The sequence below is a fragment of the Rhamphochromis longiceps genome, linkage group LG20, assembly GCF_057381845.1.
Source record: "Rhamphochromis longiceps isolate RC_006_pf linkage group LG20, R_longiceps_female_GT1.1, whole genome shotgun sequence".
Classification (NCBI taxonomy): Eukaryota; Metazoa; Chordata; class Actinopteri; order Cichliformes; family Cichlidae; genus Rhamphochromis; species Rhamphochromis longiceps.
This window is the reverse complement of record NC_140576.1, coordinates 37804401-37831617: the sequence shown is the minus strand read 5'-3', so window position 1 is coordinate 37831617 and position 27217 is coordinate 37804401. Positions and strand designations below refer to the sequence as shown.

Below are 27217 nucleotides of genomic sequence, written 5' to 3'. Positions count from 1 at the left end.
GTAACGAGTCTGTTTTGAACATGTAAGCAGTAGAAAGTGCAGAAATGTGTGTACAAATTTGGGGAGTAAAAGTACACTGACAAAGTATTTGTATTTCATTACTTCCTTCTGGATCAGAGATGTCAAAGTCATCTTACATGGTGGGCCACATACAGCTTTGATCGACCAGTGAAAGTCGTCTTTGTGTCAGTTAAACAAGTTTAACTCTCCATTTAATCCTGAGATATCTTAACATAAGAAAAAGACGTTTCAGCAGCGTCTCAGTTTTTCTACATGATGAAGAAATGCTGCTGCAGTAAAGACGTCTGTCAGCACGACTGTAAGAAATAAATGTGTGATTACAGAGGAAGTTCTGGGAGCTGTCTGTCCAGACTGTCCTGTAATTATTAAACAAAGTTTCTGTTCACAGAAAATGTTGTTTGAGCCGCTGTAAGAAACAGACATTTCTATAGTTTACAGAGGAAAAACAGGAACTCTCAGTAATTGTGATTTTATTACTCTGGTGCAGCATGAAGGGCCGCGGGGGAAACTTATAAACTTATGGAAACACAAAAGTGCAAAATGTATCCCATCCATCACATTTCCCAAAGCCATCCAGTGGGTGGAGTAGTCGCCTGTCTAATTTTGGCCCCCAGACCTTATGTTTGACGCCCCTGACGTAGATCGTCCTCCTCAGCACTTCTTCCACCGTTACACAGCAGCTCGGCTCTTTCCTCGTTTTATTGACTTCCTTTGAGAAACTTATGAATCTCTTTCAGTTCTGCGCTTTTTAACAGAGCTGCTGACACATTATTCCAGCTGTCTGATGAATTCATTTTGTTTTTATGTAATGAAATTGCAAACGTGTCACTCTGTAACACTGTTTCCGGCTCCTTGTCTCTGCAGAGAGCCGAGGAGCCTGATGATGATTCAGAGGTTTGCTGCTAGCTTTCACACAAACACACAGATACGTGTTTTCACAGCAGGATGTGATATCCGTCTGTCACAGTGTTCATGCAGCTGTTTCACAGATAACCTCAGCTGCTGTTCTCCATCCAAACGCTGCCGGAGCCTTTATTTAAGCGCTTGTTGCTGATTGGACGTGGGCCTTTCGCCTGCTCCACACTCTTATTTTAAATCCAGAGGCGACCACGGTTGGACTTTTAGCTCCTGGACTGTGGAACGGCCTCACTCGGCCCGTCGGGGTGATTCTGTGAAAACCACCTTGTTTTAGTTTATGCTTGATTATCGTGTCCTTCACTTCTGCACGTGAACGTGTGAACGTGCGCTCGTGTTTGTGTCAGTATGTTAAGACTGTGAAACACTGCGGCTGAACCGAGTGTTTCAGAGACGATGACCAAAGCTCCGCGTGAAGGACGAGCTGCCAGCGGTCACGACGTCTCTTTTCTGTCACATCGTGATAATTCTGAATAAACGCTGATGGTTAATGAAACTGTACAACAGTCATGGTTAAAGTGATGATCACAGCTTGTTGACCGAAGGCCTTTTAACCACCTGTGATGATCTGAATGCTGGGGGGTGTCCCACAGTCCGAGGTGCATTTATGCAGCTTTTAAAAGGATTTCCTTCTTTAACCGATTCAACATCTCAGTCTGAGAAAGAAAAGGCTGTTTTGTGTTGTGGCTCCATCTTCTCGAGCCACGATCCAGTTCAGGGTCGTGGGGGGGCCTTGAGCCAATCCTGGCTGACACTGGGCGAGCTGCGATTGGCTTCTATAATCGTTTCTTATTGATAGCAGTTTAGTTTTCTCCTTGGCTCTGCTGCACCTGATAAGCATCAGATTCTCATTTTTCCATTGGCTGCTTGTTTTGCACGTCGGTAAAAGTTCTCAGCTAAACGGCGTAAATACACCAAGGTCTCCGTCCGACCCGCCATCGGCTCAGCTCGTCACCGACAACCAGACCTCCGAACACGATGCTCTGCTCCGGACTCAGCAACACGCTGTGTGAGTAGCACACACTGATAATCCTTCATGCAGAAATGCATGTGTGCTCGCTTTGCTGCAGATTCTACTTTCATAGAGCAAATAATCAAACAGCTCTGTAGATACACGTGTTTATTGATCAGACGATCAGGGTTCATGTGCTGCCTGAAAATAATCAAAGGGTAAGAAATGGTTTATGCAGGATGGCTTTTAAGCTGACAGGATGGAAATACAATTCTGCTGTTAAATAATTCAAAGTCATTGAATAGAAATAACTTTATTAAAAAGCTTCAAATGTTTCCAACATTCTTACAAGAGACAAACATCTTTAATCTAAATGTTTATTGGAAGGAGCTCTGACATCATCTTATGTTGTTGATAAAATCATTTGTATGCAGATGCTGAGCTGCACTGACAGCGAATAGAAATATGATCGGGGTCGCTGACCTTTTACTGCAGTTTTCTCCTTTTTTCATTCGATATCATTTCATGTGTGAGTTTGGAGACGAACCAAACTCAGTCTAACACTCAGGTTTCCTTCTTGTTTTTCAGTGCTGGCAGCAACATGTTTACTTGCGAGTTCAGGTAAAAGTCTGTTTTTGTGCTTCTCTGTTACCTGGTTTATTCTCATTAATGGACATTTTTAAAAATGATCCTCACCTTTACTTCTCTGCCCCTGAGCTGGCCTGGCTCATCGTGGGATTTGGAAAGTAGTGGGGATATAAATCTGGCAGATTTGAATAAACTGTGAGATTAATGTGTTTTTCAGTCCACATGAGCAGGTGCACGCTCTTAGACAGCATCAAAGGTCAAAGGTCAGACACTTACAGAAACTCTTAGAAGATTTAAGCTCCTATTTGAATTTTAACACAGATCCAATCAACATTAAATTATCTGTGGAAAAGTTTCATTTACCACAAACACGGCGGGAACACCTGCCCACTACCCCCCACTCTAAATCACACTCGTGTCTGCCTCGATTCAACGCCGTCACTCTCACCTCGTCACGTGACTGTTGCAGCTTTCAGAGACAGAAAAGCCGTCAGACCGTCGGTTTGTGCTGTGACTCTGCGTCAGTCAGCTGACTCCATGGCGGCGCTAACTGTTCAGCAGGAGGAGACGAAGAGCACAAAATAAAGATAAATGAATCAGTGAAGGAGAGAGAGCCTCAGATAAGGTCAGACGTTTAGTCTCTGCTCCCAGCAAACAGCCAGGCTGTCCTTGAGTCTCATCGTAGAGTCAAAACAGCAGACAGAAGCCGTCGGCTGACCCCCCCCACACACACACCATCAGCTGTGAGCTCATACCCACTCTGCTTTTTTAACTCTTTATTTTTCCCTCCAGGTGTAACCCGAGCCAAACGTTTTGTCCCGTCCACTGCGACTGCCATATCCAGCACCAGAGTGATCACCTGCGACGGCCACCTGGTCCAGCACCTGTGCTGTGGTAAGGCAGACACAGACTGTATGTAAATGATGGCTATAGATTTAAAAGCCAACACTAAAGAACCCTAAGACTAAATTCTTTTCATGTCCAGCTGGGGGCGACACCTGCGATTGTAAAATCCATCCATCTCTGCTCTGAACCTCTCTAATCTCTGCTTTTGTGTCATACTGCGTGAAACAGAGAGCGGCGTGATCGTTGTGGAGTCAGTCGAGCACACATGTGGAGATGAAGAACACTGCTCTCAGCACCACAAACTGAAGGCCATCAAGAAGAGGTGACCACTGTCGGTAACAAACATTTGCAACAATAACACGATCACGTCAGTGAGCTCCATCTCTCCCCACAGCTGTGACGGAAAGAAAACGTGTGACATAGACATCCAGATCTTTGGTACTCCTGTTCCCGGCGCCTGCAAATACCTGGACACCACCTTCGCCTGCTTCCCAGCAGGTCTGTATCTGGATACTTCCAAACTCTGCCCGTGAGTTGTTACAGTTTGTGACGCGGTGTTTCTCTTTCAGTCCACAGCACAGCGTGTGAAGGATCCAACGCAAACCTTCGGTGTGGTGAGTGGGGCAGTTCCTCTGCGATTCAGGTGGATTTGTTTCATTGATGTACAAACATGGTGCTGATTTAACACGGTGAACTCTTCCTCAGATGGAGAGGCTATAGTCGTCTACTGGGCTGACTACGGGCGCCGCGATACGACCACATGCTCTCAGCATCGTCCAACCCACGAGATCCAAAACGCCCATTGCCCCAATCCCACCACTAAAGTCGCTGACAGGTACCGAGGCTCGTTCTTCCCTCAGCCCGACGCAGATGTGACTGAACACTTCACAGTTCATCCTGCTGCTTCTATCAGCAGTCACCTCGTCCCACTGCACCACACAGATGATGTGCTAAATGTTTCTCTTCCCAGGTTACAGGTTAACCCTGGTTTCCCAAACTGTGCACACTGGTTTAGATGTTTCCTGACAAAGTATGTAAAGCCTCTGTTGACTCACTCACCTGCTTTCACAGCTGTAACGGGAAAAGCAGCTGCATTATTGAAGCGAGCAACTCAGTGTTTGGAGACCCGTGTCCAGGCACCTACAAGTACCTGGAGGTGGCCTACGACTGTGAGCGTAAGTACCTCAGAGTCGTAACAGAGCTCCAACGTGCCCTCGGGACACTTTGCTGCAGAGCTTTGGTCCCTACGAACATGTTTTGAGTGGATTTTTGAATCACAGTGATGAAATCTGTAGATTAATTTTTAGTTTCTAATTTGCTTCCTCATCAGTGCACACCGTAGCATGTGAAGGGTCTCAGGCAAACCTTCATTGTGGTGAGAACACACGTCATACTTTTGTATCGTTGGTGGATTGGTTCAATAGAAACCCAAACACAGTTATAGTTTAACTCCATGAACACTTCCTCAGATGACGGACACATTATCGCCGTCCACTGGGCTAATTACGGACGCCGCGATACGACCACGTGCTCTTACCAGCGTCCAGAATGTGAGATCCAGAATGCCCGATGCATCAATCCCACGTCTAAAGTAGCTGACAGGTACAGAGGCTCGATCTTTGCTCAGCCTTACATCTTCACTCAGATGTATTTCCAGCCTCGGCCGACTCACTCATCGTCTGCTTTCACAGCTGTAACGGGAAAAGGAGCTGCATTATCGAAGCGAGCAACTCAGTGTTTGGAGACCCGTGTCCAGGCACCTACAAGTACCTGGAGGTGGCCTACGACTGTCCGTGTAAGTGCCTTGAGGCTTTGATACCTTCAAAATATGGTCAAAGACAAATCTGTGCTCGAGAGATTAATCTGCATTTGGAAATGTGTTTCTTTTTCAGTCCACAGTATCACATGTGAACATTCTTATGCAAACCTTCATTGTGGTAAAGTTGCTTCTTTTCTATTCATCGTTTAAAACTGTGGTGATTTCATGCGATAAAAATAAAACATGCAAGTGAAAAAGAACTGATATATCAATAATAACAGGCTGATAGTTTAACAGTGTGAATTGTTCTTCAGATGAAGGACACGTTATAGTCGTCCTGTCGGCTGAATACGGCCGCGATGACTCGACCACGTGCTCTTACAAACGTCCTCCCGCTCAGCTCAGTAACACCCAGTGCTCAATTCCCACCAGCAAAGTAGCCGAGAGGTACAGACGCCGAGTCTCTTTACACTTTCTCCCTGATGACTCGAGTATTTAGAGCCTCTGCTCACTCACTCTCATTTACATTCACAGCTGTAACGGCAGAAACAGCTGTTCCATCAAAGTAAGGAACTCTATGTTTGGAGACCCGTGTCCAGGCACCTACAAGTACCTGGAGGTGGTCTACACCTGCGAGAGTAAGTGCCTCAAAGACCCTTTGAACGACTCCTGAACAGCTCAAATCTCTGCAGACACCAGAAAACCTAAAATCATGTGTACTCACGCTTACAAAGCTACGCATCAAAGCTCGCCTATTTTTCAGTAGATGGGACTTTATGCGCTCAAATTGTGGACATAAATATTTTGTACTTGCAAATCAGGTTTTAGGTCCAATCAGAGGTTCTCTGATTGGATTGTTAAATTTGTGATTGACATGACATTGGCCAATCAGATGAAGGAAGAAAAATAGGGTCAAGCGTTTCACACATATTTTTTGGCTAAGTCCACACGCAAATAAATATAAATATAAATATATAAATATTATTATTATTATTATTTTTTAAACGCACATACAAAACTGATTTACAAGTACAAAATATTTATGAGGACAATTTGAGCCCATAGGACTTGATATGAAACTCTTTGTGAAAATAATTTGTTTTCTTTGCAGATGTGATTGAAGAAGAAAATCCATGAAATCAATAAAACACCATGTTTGTGCTTCAAATGGAACGATTATCCAATCAGTAGTCATTAGGTAGATAAATCCAATGCAACACGTGGCCTGCAGGACAGTCAGGCTGTCGACAGATGATTGAACGTCAAACTGATTAAACGTCTCATAATTTTTCCTTCTTATTACAAAATAAAATTAATCGACCAGCCCTGCCTCAGCGTTGTGTTTAACATTATAGGTGTCCATCCCATAATTCATGGACAGGATGCTGTGTGCTGAACATGTGAATGTGTTAGTGTCACTGCAGAAGGCAGTCAGACAAACACGACTCCGGCAGATGATTTCAGCCCAAACTAATAAAGACCCCGCCCCAAAGTTAACGTGTTACCATGGTGATCTGGTTAGGAAAAAACAAAACTTTAAGCTCAACATACTGAGTAAAGTCCTTAATGTCAGTCACTGCATGGTGTGTGGCCTTACTGAGGTCCTCAATAACGTGACCTGTAAACGTGCCACTCTGAACATTTATACACAAAATCAAACAACTCCATACAAAACCACTGTAACATGTGCACATTCTGAATATCTAAACACGGTGACAGCATAACTACACTTTGAATTTAGATTACGCCGTAGCCTTGTGAACGTTCGCTTTGTTTTATACGCTTAGCTGTTTATTTAGTTGTGTGAAGGGAACTCGCAAAGTAAGACTTTCTTTGCTCAGCGTAACTATTTGTGTTTTGCAGTCTTCTTCTGATCTGCACTAATGCTCCCTCATCTCAGCACAGGCGTCTTTAAACTGTGAGCCCTGTTCTCTTCAGACGGCCTGCGAGCGCTTCTGAGACAGACTGAAATTAAACACTCGAGCTTCGCCATCTTCACAGATGTTTTATTGGAGGTCACAGCAGCACAGGACCAAACATCGACGATGCTCATCATGGAAAAAACAGACAGAATTCCACATTGAACAGGTTTCAGTGCACTTCAGTAATAAACACAAAAATCAAGTAAAACTACTCGGACTGGAAACTTTAATGCTTCATTATCAGCTTTTTCCTCAAATTGATGGAGAATGTTGGAGTTAATAAATAGAGTGGAAATGATTCCTTTAGCATCCATAAACAGAGCGGGCTCCCTTCATTCAACATCTACACCTCACTGGTCAAATAATGTAAACACAAACACACTAATTACATCAGTTTCACCAACAAATAACTTTTTCTATAACGTACATTTGTTCCTGTATGTACAGTCGTCCCTTTCCTGTGTTAAATGAATCCAGCCTGAGGACTGGGCTCAGTTTACGCCTCAGGTGTTTTTGAAGGATTTTTCCAGAGTCCTCACAGAACAAAAGCTGCACAAACTGTTCAAATTAAACTGTTTCAGTCCGGGCCGAGACTACATGCACAGGACCACGAGTGCATCAGAGGGAGCACAGAGAGTGAGAGCTGTGCTGCTGATGTATGCAGACGTTAGCAGGTTTTTATCCCTGCAGCCTCAGACTCAGCTGAGAAACAGCAAACAATAAAAAACAATTATACGAGCTCATATTACATGAAGTACAGGAAAGTTTAGGTTTTCCATTTTAGGATCATATTAATGCTCAATAAGTAAGTAAATAAATAAATGTAAATAATTCTCAACACAACTTTGGACCCTCGAGCAGTACAGCCAGTGTACAGCCCTGTGATCATCACCAAACAGACGTGTGGCTGAGAAGTTCCTGCTGATGTTAGCTGAGGTCACGGTCACACTGTCATGGAAGGTCTCAGGTTTGAGACCCTGCTGTCACATCATCCCTTCATATTACAGACTGTAGCTGATTTACAGTGAACACAGTCCAGGATAAAGTTTGGAGGATCACCCAAAGATTTGTTCATGTTCTACATGAGTCCGTGTGTGTTTCTCAAAGATCATTAAGGAGTTAATTTGGAGGCAGGACTCTGGAAAAGCATCCAGCCTACAGAGGCTGACACATGAGGACAAACTGAGGCCAGCTTCAGCCCATATTTCAAATATAAACGGACACATTTATGTACCAGTGAATAAAACCTTATTATGATCGCACTGAATAATGCCCAAATACAGATGGAAGGGGGGAGGAGTGGAAGCATTGCAGTGAGAGGACAGAGTGGAGGGTGGACAGGTGTGGTGCAGGTGTGTTACTCTGTCTGTGGCACAGAGATGGCCGGGCCTTTGGGATCATCAAAGCGGTCCATCGTGCGCAGCTGCATGATCATGTGCAGGCCGTAGGTGAGCACCAGGACCATGAGCAGACTGGTGATCAGACCCATCCAGATCCCTGGGGAGAAGAAGCCGGCGCAGTCGCTGGCGTACGAGAATTCACCACCGCTCACGTTAAAGCCCTGAATCTGACGGCGAGAAGGAGAAGGGGTTCAAAATGTGGCGTTTGCTTCATTTCAGACTCACATAACAGGCCAGAAATCTCACTGACATACTCATATGTTTATAAGTAAATATTTTTTTTAAATCTATTTATTTATTGAATGAATAGATGCGCTTCTTTGGGGTTGTGTGAGGAAGCATCATAAATATTTACAAGGGGCCGGGTTTAGCCGGGCCGTGACGTAGACAGGAATCCTAGTATACTAGGACACGTGTCCAGAATAAACTGAAACACGGGGAGAAGTTTCACCTACAAAAATGAATCCATTTCACTAATTCAGCCCAACTGATGAGCTGAGGGGGGCTGAGCCATGGTTTACGGCCTTTGGACCAATGAAGACGAGCGGGGATGTGAAAAATTAGCCTCTGTAGCTCAGAGTGTGTATTATGTGTTTTATCCTATTGTAAAGTGTCCTTGGGTGACTTGAAAGGCGCTCATTAATAAAATGTATTATGATTATTATTATTATTATCATCATCATCATCAGACGGCAGGAAGGCCGGCCACCATTACAAATAAAGTGTGTGCTAATATTTTTATTTCATTTGTAATTTTAGCTTCCAGCTGTTATAAAACCAGTATAATCCAGTTCAAACCAGTATTCTTCTGCAATTATAATTAATATGGTCTGAAAGTCGCTCTGCTCATTGCTGTCAGCACATGCAGACATCCAACAGAGGAACCATTTTACACCTGACATCTTTTATTATTATATCACCAAAGACCAAACAATCTTACCTGGAAGTCTTCAAAGGAGACCCTCCACTGATTGGCTGGGTCTTTGGATGTGCGCGGCATGAGCAGCGGCCACTGGAAGTTGGTGACGGACTCGCAGCGGTAAGAGTACTCGGCGGGAGCGTAAATGTTCCTGCTGCCGTTAAACGTGGCTTTGGTACCGTCGTACTCCAGCTCCACGGCGTCCAGCGTGAACCAGCGCCGTGCCGACACCTTGTAATTCCGCTGACTCAGAGCAAAGCTGAAAAACACCAACGAGCAGAGCATCGAATATCTTTAACAGCAAAACAGGAAGTTTTCAAGAGTGCAGCAGGACTGATAAATGTAAAAGTATAGATATAATATAATAATGCATATGGGTGTGTGTGTGTGCGTGTATTCATATCTTTATGGGGACCAGAAACAGGAAGTTTACTACACTTTTGGGGACCAAAATCCTGGTCACTTACATCAGTTTGAAGCTGCGGTGGTTCAGCACGTTCTTATAATTCAGAACCAAACTGAAAGAAAAAAAACTCACGTTAAATTTACACCCGCAGCAGCATTTCATGAAAAACAAAACATTTTAAAACATTTGAATTTCAGACTCCAGTTTGAGCGGCGTCAGAGCTAAGTGATATTCACATCACAGCATGAATGATTGTTTTTACATATTGTATTATGTCACAGGTAAAAAGCACCTGGCTTTGGTTTTGTCGCAGCTTGAGCCGTCGAGGTTGGGGGTGACGCCTTCTCCAAAGGTGGACGGGGTGAGGTCGTGCTCCTCCCAGCGACCGCTGCGCAGGATGCTCACCGACAGGCTTTTAGCCCACAGCAGGATGCAGCTGTTCTCCCCCTCCTGCAGAATAACCAGTGAACAGAAAGGTTCTCCTTACAATGGCATCTGGATTTTCTGCCACAACATCTTTGACGTCAGCGCCACCCTGTGAGCTGCCGACCCAAGTTTCAAATTAGTTTGAGAATATTCTGGATTTTTATTGCAAATCCAACATCGTGTCAATGTCAGCGCGTTAACTTCATTCATGACTTGAAAGTTCTGATTTTGCTCTGCAACAGTTTGTTGTTGGTGGGATTTACAGTGAAACAGAAAACAGCCTTTAGGAAAAAGAGTTCAAATGAATAAATAATCACGATTACAAATATGAAATGATTTAAGGAAGCAGAGTCAAAGTCCTGCTCAGGTATCTGTGACTCCACCTTGAACTCGACGGGTGGGTACGTTTCAGCCCTCTCCTGGGTCCTCCGCTGCTTCTCCCGTTCTCTACCGCTCTCCTTGTGTCCCCCTCTGACCTGCAGCAGCGAGCGCCCCCCACCCAGACCGGCCTCCACAGAGAGAGACGCTGCCTCCTGTGTAGAAAAAGAAAGATGGAGGGAGGGGGGCAGGTATGACAAATGGCTGCAAACATGTATAAATGTTTCTGAATGAGACTCGGACTCACCCTGGAGGGCCGCAGGGCGGTGTAGATAGCCGTATACGGAACAGACTGCGACTTCATGATGTTCAGCACCTGACCAATCACTTCATCTGAAAAACACGCGTCACAGAGAAAACAGTCACAGGAAAAGATGGCAAATAAAAAGCTCACAGATGATTGTGAGAATCGCATGCTTCAGAGTCTGAGCTCCACAGTCACTGGGTCAGATTAAACAGACTCACCGTTTCCACTGAGAATCTCTTTCGCTGACAAGAGATCAGCTCTGAAACGACAAACGAGGCCAGGAAGGATGGATGAGTCTTAATGTCTTTGGAGGAGAGGCTTCAGTGTTTTTAAAGCTCATCCAGATGAAGTGTGTGGGTTATTTCCCTTCTAGAAAATTACCTCTTTAACTTTACCGTGCGACGTCTGAGAAATTGAATTTCAATTTTTAGAAAATGTACAAACAGCGACATCAAGGCCCGTTTAGAAACCATTATAACAGGATCAAAGCCTGTGGAGGACATGACCACAGCTGTTCTATGTGAACTCAGTTCACTGAGCTCAAAATGAGCAAAACTACCAGCTGCAGTCCAAGACAGAGGATGACTGATCATATCATTTGTCACAAAGTAACTGGCAGTATAAAATGTTTACAGCAGGAAATCCCATTAACGGTTAATTATTGAACAGTCAACAGACCCGATGCCGTAGGGCAGTCTGAACACGAGCAGAGCAGGCGACGAGGCGTTCAGTCTCAGCTGGCTCAGCGTCTCAGGGTCCATGTACAGAGGGGAGGTGTCCAATTGGTCCTGCAGCTGGCCAATCACTGCATTGGATGCAGGCCAGGAAACAGCAGGTAAAACCAGAGAGGAGGATGATGACATCAGAGCTCCCTGTGACAGAAGAAAAACCATGAGTGACCGACACACACCTGAGAGTAAACCGGAAACGTTCTGTTTGGTTTGTTTCATCGTGATAATACCTCCAGGTTTGGAAACACATTATCCTGCTTGTTTCCAAAGGCTCCTCCATACATGGTGAAGTCCTCGATGCTCATCTGAAGACCGAGAGGAAAAACAATGAGTCATAAATGTTTTAGACCACAGAGAGCAAAGAGAAACTGTGAGAGACGGTTTTAACCTTCAAACACTGCTGACCTGTGAGGCCGTCTGCCATTAGTTTTAAAAGTCTTGACCAAATTAAATAAAGAAATACCAAAACTTGAAGAGTTCTGATAAATGCGAAAAGGCTACATGATCATGCACATGAACGGGGCGGGGCCATATAAGAGCAAACGAGACGAGGAGCATTTGTGCTTGTGTTTAGCTTTAGTGCCTCAGAAGAAATTAAAAAAAAAAAAAATCAAGGACACTCAACAACAGCGTGAGGGTTTACCTTGTCCTGAAGGAAGAGGACTATGTTATGTGGTCCGACGTCCAGAGCTTTCTCCAGGTAGGAGGCCAGCTGCTGCTGCCCAACGATGTGCCCGGCTGTTGGAGGAGCCTGAGCTGGCAGGGAGATGCTGCAGGAGACACCAAGCACAGGTGGAGGAGTCATGAAGTGCTGCTACATAACAAGAAGAGTCCTCTACCAGACAGAATTTGATGGATTCACAGTGAAGCGGTTTTATTATTGTCGTTTCAACCATCTGCAAGAACCTATACGGCCTTTAATGAGAGAGGACCAAATTATCTGCAGATAAACCTGCATCACGTCAAACAGCACATTCCTGATTTTCTTGCAGATACAGATGATTGAATATTATTAAAACAGGAGAAAAACCCAAGCACTTCACAATGTGAACTTCTCACATCCGAAGACCCTCATCAAAGGCCGTCAAATACATAATTTATTCGTTTTTACAGTATGAAAGCCTTTGATAACACATGCTGCTCTGTCTTCTGTGTGTCAGGCAGCACAGACAGATGCAGGAGTGTTTGCTAGCTGTCAGGTGGACTGCACCCGTCACTCATTGGGCCTGCAGGATATTCTCATGTCACGTTCTCTGACTTAACCTCGTGTTTCAGCCAGTCCGCTCAAATTAAACGTTTTCCGGGCCGTGTACTGTGGTGACGAAGCAGAGAACATAGTTTTTGTCCGCTGTTTGTCTCACGGCTAACCGTTAGCCGCTGAGGTCGCAGAAGGAGCCGCGGAAACGGGACCAAAATCAGTAAAACTTCACGGCTACGCACCTTCCGCTGGTCCACAGCAGGAGCGGCACCTGCTCGTCGCAGCTCGCCAGCTTCAACACGTTCAATAAAGCGAGAAAAACGGCCACAGCCGCAGTGATGCGCCGCCGCTGCAGTGCCCCCGCCGCCATCTTTACAGCCTCTGACAGCACGCTCGTGACGTTTCACGAGATCACTTGACCAGATCACGTGACAAGACGGCGCAGCGGCGGATGTGAAAAAGGAATTTTTGTTTTTACTTCAAATGTATCAACGTTTTAATATTCTATTATTTGTAAGTGTTGTTTTATTTTGCTAATATTAGACACAATGTAGTAATGGCAAATAACCATGATTTATTGTTCACGTGATACTATTATTTCAATGTCATTTAATGTTATTAAATGTTTTCTTTTTTAAATACAAATACAAGTATTATTTACTGTAACAGATATATTGGAAACCGTAATTCCCTTCGACATGTCCAATTAATCATCCAAAGTGAGAATATTAATCTTCTTAAAAATGAAGTTCTACAAAAATATGGAAACATTCACGATTTAGCATAAACTGGTCATCTTTAGTGGCTTAATGTACACTTTGTCTACATAAAGTGTAAGGTTTGCTAAGCACTCATTATGCCACCAAACTGTTCGTGGATCTGTTAGACTGGTGCAGAGTTTAAAGATGAACCACAAATGGAACAAATTCAAACTTAGAAAAGTCAGATTCTTTATTGGACTTCACATCAAGTATAGGAAAGAGTGGCAATCACATTAAGGCGATACACTTATAAAATTAGCACAGATTTTGTCCCTTATAAAATCCTTTTTGTCCTCTGTGATAAAATAAGTTATGTACATCGGTGATGGGGCAGCATTCAGGGGTTTTAGGATTAACAGGAAAACTTTGATTGAAAAAGAAAATTATCAACACAACTCAGAGATGACTGAAAAACAGCAAGGAGCAATCCAATGATCAAACATAACAGTGCGATTACCTCAATCATTTACTGCCTGAGCATCTTTCTGATAACAGCTGCAAACATCTGGCATGCAGCACTTTGACTTCCTCATGCACAGAGGAGCATGATGAGTACTAATATTTAGTAGTTTAAACAACAGCAGCTTTACATCTTAAAGAAAAAAAGAACTGGTTATTAAACAGATCATCAAAATTGAACAATTCAGCAAAACTGAGAAAAGCATTCAGCTGGTGCAGAGCCCGATCAGAGCAGGATCATTTCTCCCACACTGACAAGTTACCAGATAAAACGTGCACTCCATGACCCGTCGGTGAGCAGCTGCTGTCTGTTGCTAGGTGAAACCTCCTTGTTACTTAGAGCCTGGCAGAAATACTTATTCATACATAGTGACTGGTGGTTGCCAGGCAGTCACCAGGTGCTCACCCTAGTAACTGGGACTTGGTTAACTAGTCTTGGTTTGCTGCCCTTTTTGAGATCTATTGTGTGTTTCACCAGTAAGAAAAAAAAACAAAGTTCAAGGCTATTGTTCACCGCACCCTCCCCCCCACACACACACACACACACACAAAGGTCATGAGGTTCACTCGCCCATCCATCACCCGACCTCCTCTCTCCTCCTCAGACTCAACACCAGCTTCTGCTGCTGCTCTGGACTTCAAAGTTGGATGACATGAAAAGCTGAATCATCAAAATGCCTTCTGATACCAAGGAGGTAAAAGAAATTCTCCTGAGGGCTTCTGGTTCTAAAGGGTCCCAGAGAAACCATGTATTCATATGTAATCAATCATTCATACATCTGCAGTGCTACTCGTCCTGTTTAGGTGTGCAGTGGACCAACCTGATTTTGAAGCAATAACTGAATTACAAAATGAGTTTGTTGCATCCAAAGTTACAGAAATGCTCGTTTACGACTGTCAGCGAAACACTCTGAGGCTCAGTGATGTCTCCGTGTGGAGGTGTGGGAGCTTCTCTGTACATGGGGTGTTATCCTCAGGGCTGATGTGTGAAGGACCAGTGTCTGCAGGCAAACGCAGGACGGCTAGGACTCAGGATCTGGTCTCTACCTGCTTGTGCAGGGCCTCGGCCTGGGCTTTCAGGCTCTGAAACTCCACCTGGACGAAATCCGTCAGGGTCTTCCTCATTTCCAACTGAGGGGAAAATTTGAAACGTACATTCAGTATCTGTAATAATTACTTTCTACATTTGAGAAAGTGAAATCTGTGAGAGTTAGTTAGGATTCAATCATGGTGTTCATGGTGACGTCCTGAAACCTCCTGTTTTATCTGACAGAAGTTTTTTGTTGTTTTTTTACTTGCTGGTGTCAGCGAACTTCATGACAGCACCTTAGATGAAGCCGTGCTCACCTGGCTCTTGTTTTCAGCTCGGAGGGTTTCAACGAGATCTTTGACACTGAACGGTTTCCCCACGAGGACGGTGATTCTCTGGAAGACAACGAAATATGTTGAAAAACAAAAAACCCTCAAAGATCCGAACACATCCTGGAGTCAGACTGAAGGCGTCTCACCTTGCCCGTGCGAGGAATGTAGGGCTCCACGTTGGGCAGCACGTCGCTCAAACCTGACATGAAGCAGAGAAGAAGTGATGCGTTTCCTCTGTACCTGCATCACTGCGTGGCGCTGTTCGCCGACCTTAAGCCATCAGACTGCTGCTACCTTGCTAATGTCTTGTGGTGACATCTTAATCTGTAGTCTGAGATATTCTGAAGCCATAACAGGAGCGTCACTCACCCACGTGCCAGAGCGGCAGGATTATCGGATTAAGCGAGCACTCCGCTATCAGCCGACCAACACCTAAAACCACAGAAGCACAAATGTTCACACTGATGATCACAGCACGACATCTGCTCCAACAGAGACGCACAAACTGCGCTCACCCCACTTTAAACGTATGAATTCCTCCGTCATGTTGATTTTGCCTGAAATAAAATCAGAGAAGAAGAGTTCATTTTCACAGTAAGAAAAAAAATAACGACATGTGAGGAGGAGGTTCACAGACCTTCTGGAAAGACGTGCACCCACTCTCCTTTGTTCAGCTTCTCCAGAATAAAGTCCATTCCTTTCTGGTAAACGCCATCACCTACAGACACAAAACGGTTTTACACACGTTTTGATCACTTAAATAATATCGTGTAACAATGTCAGTGTGCCTGTTTGCATGTAAGAGTCTACATGGACTTGTCCCATTAAGGTCTGTGAGCATTCCTCACTCATTTCTGTCTATTATGTCAAGGCTTTTTGTTTTCTCTTATATTTATGTTATTAGTTTATTAGTAAGTTTAATGCGACTGGCTGCATGACTGTGGAAATTTGCAGTTTTGCTATAATCAGCCAGGTTTACAGTATGTTTGATATACTTGTGTTCGTGTCTTGTCCTTGTTAAATAATGGAAAGAAAGAAAAAGAAAACGTCTGCTGAAGGTTTTCTGTCATTCACAGGACAACAAACTGAAACAGTAAAAGCCCGACGTTCAGACTTCTGCTCGGATACTTGGCTCATGTGGTGTGATGCGCTCAGATGGGCTTACCTCTGCAGACGGGAACACACTTCCCTCGGCTGAAGAACCTGGAGTGCAGCTCTTTAGTGAAGCAGATGTCAGATGCTGTAGGTGTCCTGTCCAATCACAGGTAAGTGAAAATTACACGTCCCTGCTTCTAAAACATTAACAGGCTGAAGCTCAGAAGAAACGAGATGAAGCTCACCATCGCATCTTTTTGAAGTTCCACAGCTGCCTGAGCCTCAGGACGCCTGCCGCAAACACACGCCGTTACCATCCAAGTGTTAACCAGCAGTGAGATTTCAGATCGAGTGTCTGCTCTTACCCCAGATGTGCGGATCATCCATACAGGACTGGTGGTTGGATAGAGTGATGAGGGGCGTGTCCGAAGGCCTCTGGTCAACCAGGTTCAACAGTACCTCGTGGTTGTGGACCGTCAGACAGTTCATGTACTCTTAGGAAGAAGAGCAGGAGGCAGGATCAGTCGAAGGTTCTCTGAGTGACATCCAGAAAATTAAGATGAACGTAAAATTTGCTTTCTTCTCGTTGATATCAGCAGCTCGCTTTCCCTCTAACTCCTCTGTGAAGCCACATCACTGTTATCTTCGTCCTCGTGTGGACTCTGTGCTGTACTGTGTATTTTATTTAACAGTACAGTTCAGTCACTCATGCTCTCACTGAGCATAAACACCCAGAGACCGTTGGAGGCAACCAAGGGACTTGATTTTCTTTTTAAAGAAGTGCAGTTTGCTGCTAATAAGCGAGAGTGTACAAGTTATCATTCAGCTTATAACTTACTGGTCCAGAAGTAGGAGTAGGAGCCCACCATGCCCATGATCAGTGAGCTGGAGACCCTCCACGGCAGAGCGGGGCATTGAGGGAACGGCCATCTCACCTCCAGGGGCATCACGGCGCTCTGCTGACACTACATCCACACACACACTCACCTGAACACAAAGCCACGCAGGGGGAGGCTGAATGACAGAGACAGCAGGTGGCGCTCAAACCAAACTCCTGCTGTCATACTGTAAGAGCTAATCTTCATTAAAAGCAACAACTTTATTTGTTTGGTTTTTGTTTCCTGTCAACAAAACATTTTGTCTGCTGCGTTTGAAAAGCAAACTCCTCCATGTGTTATATGATTAAAAAGAAAAACAGCTTCCCACATATAACCGTATGTAACGATAATAATAATAATAATAATAATAATAATAATAACTCCATGTGAGTCCCTGTATAGTTTCTGTAAGGATTTTTATTTGCACTGAAAATGTTCAAAGAGGACTCAACATGCTCCTGTCTGCACACCTCAGGGTTAACCCTGAACTTACTTTGATACGGTCAAATCCTGCATGGTGACTCAGACCTCTGAGGTTTAAACCCAACTACGAAACAGGAAAGTTATCTGAAAACTGTCGTTTTTGTATCTCAGCCACTGCCAACTACAGTTTATCCGAACAACGTGTGTCCTCGAGTACATCTTAGAGTTTTATGCTATGCAAAAATAAAACAAAAACCTGTTGAAATGATGTTTTGGACCTTTAGGACACCGTAGCCACGCGAAACAGTAAAGTAAGTAAAGAACAAACAAAAAAATCAAAAGAAACTTAAAACGAACCAAATTTATAAAGTTGTGTCTTTGGAGTCTTTGTATTGTCTATAAGAGACCAAACTAAGTTTGAATAAATTCCACGTGGTTATATTTATGTCTCACAGCTGTCTCATTAGCTCACGCAGCTTTAGGATGAAGTGAGCAGGAAGAGCAGCCGGCTAACGTTAGCCTGTTAGCTCCTAGCCAAAGTTTACGGCACACTGACTTCTGAGAGACGTGATAATGAAAGAAAACAACGAAAAAGTTCATAGTTCAAAATTTAACTCATCCGAGTTAAATGTTAAAGGAGTGTTGTCTCAGCTAACGGTGCTCGGCAGCTGCACTCACATTATGTCAGATTAGCTAAAAACGGGTTTTATTTCCTCAGAAATGCAGAAAAAAAATTCGTCGTTAATTTTTCTAAAACTGCATAAAAACATTTAAAGACATGAAAACTCCGACAGCTGCAAACATCACCACATCTTACATTTCCCCACCTTTCTCCTGTCTCCTGCTAACAGGCTGATGGTCACCAACCCCGGAAGCTGTTATCACGCGCTGAACTATGGGTCATGTAGTTTTCGGTTAAACTTTACGTTTTCCCTGTTTATTACAGATGCGCGCAATTTATATTTATGTTTCTTTCAAACACGTTAACGCTCCATAAAATAAGACGACTTCAAGACGCTGTTATTTCCTTTAAACGGGTTTAATGTAGTCCATCAACCTCTTCAGCAATGAGAAACGAGGTTTTATGGGTAACGGAGTCTGGGAAGTACGCCACAGGTGACGGTTTTTTTCTTTAATCGGACCTTCTCTGTAAGAAAATAATAATTAAACACAACATATGTAGATGGCTCATTTAGTATTCAATCAGGATACAACTTCTGGAAGTAGCCAGTTATTACAATAATACTAAACTGCAAAAGCCCCGAAAATGAAATAAATAAGTACTGCGTTAATAGCAGCACTCAGCACCCCCACTCCTCTGTGTTATGCTGTCAGCATCGATGATAAGGAAATCTAGTCTATATAAACTAAACTAAAACTTTTGTCTATTGACAATGAAGGTCAAGATTAAATGCTCGGCTGACCGTGGTATTCATGTCCGCAGGGCCTATATATTCTTGTGATGTTTTGATCTTTAAAAATTGTTGGTAAAATAAAGTTTTCACAGATTTTCACATGTGAAACGTACGCACAATAGTAATTAAAAATACAGCTTTCCACGGTGCATGTTCATGAATATCTCTGTATTTTTTCAGTGAATTAGAAAATAAAATTAGTAAAAACAGTTTATATTTGAATTTATTTTGTTCAATGCAATCTTTAGATTCCATACAAACATTTTTGGTCTCATCATTATCGTCTGTTTTGCTTGTTATTTAAAATGACCATAAAGAAAAAAACCTCTTGTGCTCCGTCATGGCAACAGTATTTGCATAATTTCTGCTGTGTATTTGTTTGGTCTCAACTCCCGTTCAGGTCTCGCAGAGGCAACATGATCTCTTCAAAGGCTTCATATACAAATGCAGATGGAGCCCTTTGCCCCTGCAGTGGGCCAGTGGCCCATTTAAAGCAATTCCATGTCTAGCAAAGTGACGTCATCTATTTAAATACTTGGATTGAAGAAATACTGATGCTGGTATCTCATCACCATCCAGCAATGTCTGTTTGGGAGCTTAGTTGTGCCTGTGTAGCATTCACACTGTATTATTCTCTCTAATAAATAGCATGTACTTCACATTCCAGGGTACATACCAGGATACTGGACACACGTACAATTATTATGACTGCACTGGTGCATACGAGCAGCTGGGAAACTCTGCTACTACTGACAAAGGAAGAGGAGAGGGGGGAGGCATGTTTGGAGGCAGTGAGAGAGAAGGACAATTCATGAATGTAGTGAAGGAGGACAGGCAGAGAGTCGGTGTGACAGAAGAGGATGCAAAGGCAGAGAAGATGAAGGCAGATGATCTGCTGTGAAGAAGAAGAAGAAGAAAAGGTCTGGAACTTGTAAACAACAGGACCTGAAGATTTGCTGAAACTTTCAGTTTTGAGACGCCTTAACGCCCACTCACATCCTGGGCCATCTGACCTCAGGAAATCACATGATAGGGTGGGGCCAGGTTTCACAATGAGCTCATCCGAAACTCTGGCTGATTGTGACCCACACCCGCTTTGACACCTTGGCTCATGTGATTAGAGGATCATCAGGGGGTCCTTTGTCCCTCTTTGGGGGGAAACTCCTGGGTTTAAATCTGGGACTCTCCACCATTTGACTCTAGAACTGAAGAAGCTGTCTCTCAAATTGTACATGTTTCCACTGCTCCCAATCTCAGGAACAATGACAGACGCCACGTTTTTGGAAAATATATTTTTAAAAGTTTAAAAGTACACGTTAGATTTATTTCACCAACACTGTTTGAGGGAGAAAATCTCCAGTTACTGCTTCGTCGTCTTTCACCAGCTCGGTGCGAGCAGGTTCAGGCCCTTTAATGCCACCTCAAATCCCAGAAAACAAGCCTGAGAGGGAGAGAGGAGAAGAAAGCCATGATGAACACGTGTGCACTGTACTGATATCAGGGGTGAGATGTATTAATATTTGAATGAGTGTTACAGCGTTGGCTGGGAAGGCTCGCAGGAAAACTGCATTGAAGCCCTTGTAGAGAGCTTTAGGTCCTTCTTCTCGAAGCAGTGCTCGCAGGACATCAGCCAGACCTCTGTACTTCCCATCTGCAGCTACACACAAACACACAGTTTACCCATCCAGTGTTAATCTTATCCAGATAATAAAGCTAAGCTGGAAACGTCACAAACCACTGACTGATGTCATGGTGTCCTTGTTTTATGTGGTCTAAAAATCTACTAACGAAATGAAAATACTAGCTTCACTTGGACTCAGCTCTGACCTGTCTGGAAGTTGGACTTGAGCACGTCTGGGGGAAGAGCAATCACCCAGTTTAATATTCCGGCTACACCACCAGCCAGGAGGATTCTGGGAGTGCTGAGCTGAGACACACTGGCACACAGTCAGAGAGAAGTGAAAGCACAGATTTACAGCATCTGACAAATCTTTGGTCTTTATAGGAGTTAGAACTGTTCAAATGGATACTGACCTTTGACCCTCAGGGGTCAGGACATCCTTGAGATATTCATACGTGAGGAAGTACAGACCGCTAGAAGGTACGTCTGAGACCGAGATGGAGAGAGAAACAGTCACACCGCTAAACCTCGGGTCACCTCAGCTCCTCTGCTCGAGGTCACACAACACTGTCACGCACAAACATACAGATACACAAACCACAGTGCAGCGTACCTCTGATCAGAGTGAGCACAGTTCCTTTGTAGACGCTGCGGATCCCCTGCTCCTTATAGAGCCTGACCGCACAGTCCAGCGGACCTGCGTACTTGGACCTTCCACCGCTCGACTGCACCTGGAAAACACACATTTCACAACATTTACTTAAATACATAAATATATGTGTCAGTCATGCCTTTAAATATGTGTTGGATTAAAGCCTCCCATGGATATTAGTTTATAACTAGTCAGGTTATGGTATAACCACACGAATAAAAGTTACGCAACTGATGTTTAAAGCTGGATATGTGAGCAGAGCGACTTCTGCACGTGTCTGTGAATGAAGAGCATTTGCTCTCAAAAAGCACCGTAAATTATAATCAACCATAAAACAAGTGTTTACTTTGGATTCTAATTATTTCACAGGAACCTGACTGCACGCGTGCACGCACGCACGCACACACACACACACACACACACACACACACACACACACACACACACACACACACACACACACACACACACACACACACACACACACACACACACACACTTACCTGTAGCAAGCATTTGATCCTCTCTCCTGGAGCTACTATCACTGTAGTGAAGACTCCTGCCAGACAGCCGGACAGGAATATCTGATGGTACCTGAACAGAGCAGGTGATGGAAGTTCAGCTGTGTAGAAGTCAGACTCATTCCCAGGCAGCCACCTCAGTAACAGCTGGGTACTCTTCCAGGCAGTTATCATGAACCATGACCCAGATTAATATTATTTTTCGTTTCCCTGGTCAGCAGGACCAACAGCATCTTATACGTATTTGAAACAGCTGTTTCCCTCTGGAACATCTGCTTCTACAACTATCTCTGCACAGCTGCAGAATTCTTTCAAACTCAATTCAGGATTTTTTGAATATTCGCTCGCTTTGAATCTCCACCAGCAGCTGAGGGAAACGTCTGCCTCTGTAGCTGCAGATGCAATATTTGCACCAGTTAGTCTGCAAAGAGCAGTTTCTTGTTGCTGCGCCTGTGAGTCAGCTGCACATCAGTAGGGTGTTGATGGGGAAACCTGAGAGTATTTGGACACACTTCCACACATGAGCATCTTTAAGAGCAGCTTTAAAACATTCTTACAACAATAAATGAAGATTCAGAGATCAGATCGCTATGATGGGTGGATTAGGGCTTCTCTTCTTGAAATAGCTTTCTGATTGGTTGGATTGAAAGGTGGGTGGGGCTTCTAGACCAAAAATGAGACTGCTACTTATGACATCATACAGATCCAAGAGTAGAAAAGAAACTGACCAGTTTGAAGCCTGAACTGAAGTCATCTCGTTATTGGATCAATAATGTTTCGTAATTTCTCAAATTTTATGTGCAACGTATTTTAGTGCTGAGATTTTAAATCTCAGTGGGTCTTTCCTGGTTAATTAAATAATAAAATGTAAAAATTAATTAAAAGTACTGTAGACACACTGAGCTCAGTATTAAAACTATGGCCACCAGTGGAACATCAGTGCCAGGAAACAAAGGATATCAGGTCCTCTCTGAACACAGGATACTGTAGTTCTGCTCACTTAACTACAGACACGCTGACTGTGTTGCTATAAAGTCTTCAGAGGTGAGACAGAAGCTACCAGTGATCGCCAACTCATGCTTAACATTTCATATGTACGTCAGGGTAACAGGACGGGGTGTGTGAAGGGGGCGTGCTGCTTCAAATGAACGAATGACAACAGAAGGAAGGGAGGCAGGGCGAGAGTTATATATAGAGAAACACACAAGCGACAGTGTGTAAGCTTTGGAGGAGTGTTTGAAGGTTAAGGTGACGTTTAATGATTGGATCTAGCCTTTTAGCTGTGATAGTTACACATTACTGATGTTGAGCCTATTTTAAAAACAGCTGGATGTGTAACAGGTCTGCTCCAGCCTACAAACACAGACGGGGCTAAAGAGAAAGTGCGCTCTCTTTCACTTCTAAGGTGTTAAGCAGGTCTTAACATTGGATCAATTCAGCCTCAGATGAACAACAACACATGAGCCTTCACACCAACTCACTCTTAAACAAAAATGAAGCCAAAAAGCAGAAGCTGTAAGAGCACCCCATGATTCAGCAGCTTTAACAGCAATGAGCTGAAGCAACTGTTTCCTGTGTGACTTCATGAGTCTGTCACGTCACTGTGGAGTTTTATTCCACTCATCTTCACAGTGTTTCTTCAGTTCGATGTTTTCAGCATTCATTTATGCACAGCTCTCTGAAGGTGTGTGTGTTTGTGTGTGTGTGTGTTGGAACTAACATGAGCGGTTTTCCAGAAGCCGTCTGTTGGAGCTGTTTTCCAAGACCAAACCCAAAGAAACTGATGGCCATCATAGGAGCCACACCTGCCAGGGGCGCCCCCATGCCTTTATAGAGACCAAGGATGCCCTGACACACACACACACACACACACACACACACACACACACACACACACACACACACACACACACACACAAATGATTTTAAATGAGTTTCTAGTTTTTAATTAAAGTGCCTATACTTCAGTTGATGTGTCACATGTTGAAAACAGAGCTGCGTGGCTGTGGCCTGTGTGACTGTCCTGCAGAAAGCGCTCACCTCTTTGGATACGGTCTTGCGTAAGCAGTCATAGGTTCCTGTGTAAAGCACATACTGAGCGGCTTTGGGCTGTGTTTGTAGTCTCACCTGAAACACACAGTTTAAATAAGAAGAATTACACACACGCACAAACACACACAGTGACCATGCAGGAGGATTGCTGAGTGCTGTCAGACAGGAGGAGACACCCACTAACATCTGCTGCTCTGTCACTGATAAACAGGGCGGTGCTGCGCTCATGTGACGGTTACTGCGATGCTGTGATCAAACTGTTTCTTCACAAAGACTCAGTGTGTCGCACACAAACACACAGACGTGGTTTAGATAGACTACAAAAAGATCTGGATTAAAAATAATGTCCATGTTGTAACAATAGGTTGTTGGTATTTAGCATTTACATTAGATTTCTGCACATTCAAAGTTTCTATATGGTAAATGGCCTGCATTTGTATAGCGCTTTACTCAGTCCCTAAGGACCCCAAAGCGCTTTACACTACATTCAGTCATTCACCCATTCACACACACATTCACACACTGGCAATGGCAGCTACATTGTAGCCACAGCTGCCCTGGGGCGCACTGACAGAGTATGCACAATTATGTGAATAATAAAGTTATAAAAATCATAAGCAGTTATTACTTTAAAAAACTAAGTTATACGTTTTAGAAAAGGTGAAAATGCGACAGTGAGAGTAATGAGACGTTTCTATTGTGATGTGTTCAATACATGTGATGCTTCATCCCTTTACTTTGTTTTCGTCAGAAATCTGATTTTAACTTCGGGAGTTTGAGCTGCACACTTTGTACCCACGCTGTGACATTTCCTCGACAGTCTCCCGCTGGCTCTAAGCAGCCTCATTACTCCGTGTTCAGGTGGCCGCCTCGGCAACAGTTCAAGCCGATTTGTCGGTAATCTCTTTAGCACCACGATCTGACATTTCCCGTGACTTCTTGAGAAACATTACCCCCCGACACACACACACACACACACACACACACACACACACACACACACACACACACACACACGCGGGCACACGTGGACGTGGACTGAATGTTTCTGTCTAAAGGTCTAAATCAGCTGTGTTGAAGCTCGGCTCGGGCTGCAGCTCTCACCTTGATGGTGTCCAGTGGGTGTCCGGCCAGCAGCAGACACGCTCCTCCGACACCCCCAGCCACGAAGTTCTTGAACGGAGACTCTCTGGGCTTTTCCTCCATCCCGCTGACCCCGCATGGCCCGAGTACACAGCCGGGCAACCTCACCACCTCACACCGCTGCTGTCCAGGGAGGGGAGGGTGCGACTGTCAGCTGTCTGTCTGTGGGTCTGTCTGTGTGTGTCTCTGTGTCTGTCTAAGCGCGTCTCTCTCTCTGTGGACTTTGTCTCTCAGAGCTGAGCGGAAACGAGAAGAAGTCTGTGAAGGTTCTCAGAAACGAGAAGAACAGTTATTCCTGTAAATAATTTATCTTCACAGTCACCCCTTCACATGTCCATAAACTCTTTGCTTTAGTCATATGGCGCACTTTAAACCACTGTTTTATATTTTTGTAGCTTATAAAAATCTGCCGCAGGTGTATTCACAGGTAAGGTTGAAACAGGGGATACAGCGCCCTCTGGTGTTCGCAGAGCGAAAAATGTGATTTCTTAACACTGTCCAAAGTAAAAATACTACACTGCAATAGTACACCAGAGGGTCCTTCACTGCTGCAAAGTCTTCCTTACCTCTGCTGAGGAGGTCCTGCTTCCGGCAGTGTTTGTGTGTCTTCCCATCTGAAAACACAAAGACTTTTGAATAAATTCAGATCCTGCAGATGGCGTCATGTTAACGGTCCATTGAAATTCAGCTTCCATCCACCAGCGTCTTCAAGGTCATCTCCAGGAGTTATTGGTGGAAAATGGCCAAAAAAACCCCAATTTTTCCTAAAAGTGTGATATGTATCATCAAAATCTACAAAGTAACATAAAACATGTGAAATATGCCACATTTGACGTCTCCTTCAAGGTCAGTGGATCGATCTGAAGGTCAAAATGATAATAATGCTGCATAGTGCTATTTTAAACTTCTCTTTCCCATTGTTCATATTGACAACAATAACAAGGAAGTGGATAAAAATAGGGAATCGTACATGTGGATTGTAAATATTGTGGTACTTTGGACCTCTGACTTCTTCTTCCAGGTTAAATAAGGTCAAACTTTCACAAAACATTTTTTATCCTTAAAACTGTGCTTAAGATTCTGCTTGTTTGTTCGTACTGGCTACATTGAGGAAAGGATACCGGTATATGGTGACTTTCACATCATAGCTGCATCCTAATATCATCTCACATTTGACCTCTGACCTCTGTTTTACATTTCTGCCTTTATTGATCCTAAAATGTGCAAAATCTTTAAGGAAAGTATTTTCAAGAGGAAGAGAGAAAACTCTGCTATTATGTAATAACCTCAAGTTATTCATGTCCGGTTGTTTACAAAGTTATCCACTCTTACATGTTTATATAAAAATAGAATATTATTCCCTTAACAGTATATCACTGCTCAGAGAGAGAGAGAGATGCCTCGGTGGACGTTTGTGCTTCTTGTTCACACATCAATTACTGTGACTTGCATATTTTATTCAATAAAACTCTAAAATCTCATGTAGTACAACGTTTAGGTAAATAAAAAGCCTAAGCTGATCATTAAAAATGGTGATGAATTAAAAGTACATAAAGTATTTTACTTTTGAAACTGTTCAAATCAAGAATTTCTAAGACTGACGCACCTTTTTCCAGAAATTTTATGTTCTCAAATATCAGACTGGCGCAACAATAAACATGGGACTTTAATTATAATTTTAAAAAGTAAGAATAACGAAAGTGATTTTTCCTCATCCAGAGGATTACATGGAGATATTCATAGTTGGATGAAAGGGTCTGTAGCTTCGTCTTTAATATGGACACTTATATTTATCTCATACAGAGGCTGGTACACTTTCCAATGGAATGCCGAGAAGACTTTTTAACTTATTATAAAAAGGCTTTTGATAAGTTAATAAGCTCATTTCAAAATTACACATGTGCTCTTCCTACCAATCTCAGAAGCTAACAGCCGAAGAAAAGTCAACAGTTGCAGAGGTCTGAAAGAAATATCAATTTAATTGAATAAAGTATGAAGCTTCTCTTGGATTTCTGAAATTCCTGTTAGTTTCATTTTAAATATGCTAGTCTGTAGAATAAATTTCAGTAGTTTCTCACGCCTGTCCTCCTGTGTGCGTCTTGAATTTTATCATATAATCATGAGTTA

General features: G+C 43.5%; 4 protein-coding genes across 10 annotated transcripts; 1 reads left to right on the top strand and 3 right to left on the bottom strand.

Moving 5' to 3' along the window:
- Positions 1 to 119: 119 nt before the first annotated feature.
- On the top strand, positions 120 to 6927 carry LOC146645918 (rhamnose-binding lectin-like). The gene is made up of 15 exons (XM_085392615.1): positions 120 to 140; positions 886 to 915; positions 3115 to 3370; positions 3551 to 3644; positions 3717 to 3820; positions 3892 to 3936; positions 4028 to 4157; positions 4394 to 4497; positions 4653 to 4697; positions 4792 to 4924; positions 5014 to 5117; positions 5215 to 5259; positions 5396 to 5528; positions 5616 to 5719; positions 6193 to 6927. Exons 1-15 carry the CDS (start codon positions 120 to 122, stop codon positions 6216 to 6218), a joined length of 1374 nt encoding a protein of 457 aa, XP_085248741.1. The 3' UTR covers positions 6219 to 6927.
- Positions 6928 to 7066: 139 nt separating this feature from the next.
- Positions 7067 to 13105, bottom strand: atp6ap1a (ATPase H+ transporting accessory protein 1a). Its single transcript, XM_085393478.1, has 11 exons — positions 12951 to 13105; positions 12154 to 12280; positions 11741 to 11815; positions 11458 to 11651; positions 10998 to 11038; positions 10780 to 10865; positions 10538 to 10687; positions 10021 to 10178; positions 9790 to 9840; positions 9344 to 9581; positions 7067 to 8570 (listed from the first exon to the last, which is right to left on the bottom strand). The coding sequence occupies exons 1-11, from the start codon at positions 13076 to 13078 to the stop codon at positions 8361 to 8363; spliced, it is 1458 nt and encodes a 485-aa protein (XP_085249604.1). The 5' UTR covers positions 13079 to 13105; the 3' UTR covers positions 7067 to 8360.
- A 529-nt stretch (positions 13106 to 13634) lies between these two features.
- Positions 13635 to 18575, bottom strand: tafazzin (tafazzin, phospholipid-lysophospholipid transacylase). 6 transcript variants are annotated; one of them, XM_085393484.1, is made up of 11 exons: positions 18514 to 18575; positions 17224 to 17372; positions 16751 to 16879; positions 16631 to 16676; positions 16456 to 16541; positions 15928 to 16008; positions 15806 to 15847; positions 15660 to 15722; positions 15437 to 15489; positions 15276 to 15353; positions 13635 to 15059 (listed from the first exon to the last, which is right to left on the bottom strand). In XM_085393484.1, the coding sequence occupies exons 2-11, from the start codon at positions 17330 to 17332 to the stop codon at positions 14958 to 14960; spliced, it is 789 nt and encodes a 262-aa protein (XP_085249610.1). In that variant the 5' UTR covers positions 17333 to 17372; positions 18514 to 18575; the 3' UTR covers positions 13635 to 14957. The 6 variants fall into 6 exon arrangements, with proteins under 6 accessions (XP_085249610.1, XP_085249615.1, XP_085249614.1 ...); XM_085393489.1 differs by having other exon boundaries at positions 17224 to 17350; positions 18514 to 18571; XM_085393488.1 differs by having other exon boundaries at positions 18504 to 18548.
- A 32-nt stretch (positions 18576 to 18607) lies between these two features.
- LOC146645915 (mitochondrial carnitine/acylcarnitine carrier protein) lies at positions 18608 to 25311 on the bottom strand. 2 transcript variants are annotated; one of them, XM_085393483.1, is made up of 9 exons: positions 25052 to 25311; positions 23936 to 24022; positions 23616 to 23743; positions 21878 to 21968; positions 21336 to 21453; positions 21136 to 21208; positions 20929 to 21038; positions 20637 to 20752; positions 18608 to 20542 (listed from the first exon to the last, which is right to left on the bottom strand). In XM_085393483.1, exons 1-9 carry the CDS (start codon positions 25151 to 25153, stop codon positions 20480 to 20482), a joined length of 888 nt encoding a protein of 295 aa, XP_085249609.1. In that variant the 5' UTR covers positions 25154 to 25311; the 3' UTR covers positions 18608 to 20479. The 2 variants fall into 2 exon arrangements, with proteins under 2 accessions (XP_085249609.1, XP_085249608.1); XM_085393482.1 differs by having other exon boundaries at positions 18610 to 20542; positions 20637 to 20758; positions 25052 to 25309.
- Between the last annotated feature and the right edge of the window lie 1906 nt (positions 25312 to 27217).

Coding starts and splice junctions, on each gene's coding strand:
- LOC146645918 (XM_085392615.1), top strand. CDS start 120: ATGTCAAAGTCATCTTACATG. Junction 916..3,114: donor AGCCTGATGATGATTCAGAG/GTTTGCTGCTAG, acceptor TCAGACGTTTAG/TCTCTGCTCCCAGCAAACAG. Junction 4,698..4,791: donor TCAGGCAAACCTTCATTGTG/GTGAGAACACAC, acceptor ACACTTCCTCAG/ATGACGGACACATTATCGCC.
- atp6ap1a (XM_085393478.1), bottom strand. CDS start 13,078: ATGGCGGCGGGGGCACTGCAGCGGCGGCGCATCACTGCGGCTGTGGCC. Junction 10,866..10,997: donor AGAGATTCTCAGTGGAAACG/GTGAGTCTGTTT, acceptor CGTGTTTTTCAG/ATGAAGTGATTGGTCAGGTG. Junction 8,571..9,343: donor TCTCCTTTGAAGACTTCCAG/GTAAGATTGTTT, acceptor TCTCGCCGTCAG/ATTCAGGGCTTTAACGTGAG.
- tafazzin (XM_085393484.1), bottom strand. CDS start 17,332: ATGCCCCTGGAGGTGAGATGGCCGTTCCCTCAATGCCCCGCTCTGCCG. Junction 16,009..16,455: donor GTGTGTTCCCGTCTGCAGAG/GTAAGCCCATCT, acceptor TTGTGTCTGTAG/GTGATGGCGTTTACCAGAAA. Junction 15,060..15,275: donor GAGCTGAAAACAAGAGCCAG/GTGAGCACGGCT, acceptor TTTTCCCCTCAG/TTGGAAATGAGGAAGACCCT.
- LOC146645915 (XM_085393482.1), bottom strand. CDS start 25,153: ATGGAGGAAAAGCCCAGAGAGTCTCCGTTCAAGAACTTCGTGGCTGGG. Junction 21,039..21,135: donor CTGACCCCTGAGGGTCAAAG/GTCAGTATCCAT, acceptor ACTGTGTGCCAG/TGTGTCTCAGCTCAGCACTC. Junction 20,543..20,636: donor GAGCCTTCCCAGCCAACGCT/GTAACACTCATT, acceptor TCTCCCTCTCAG/GCTTGTTTTCTGGGATTTGA.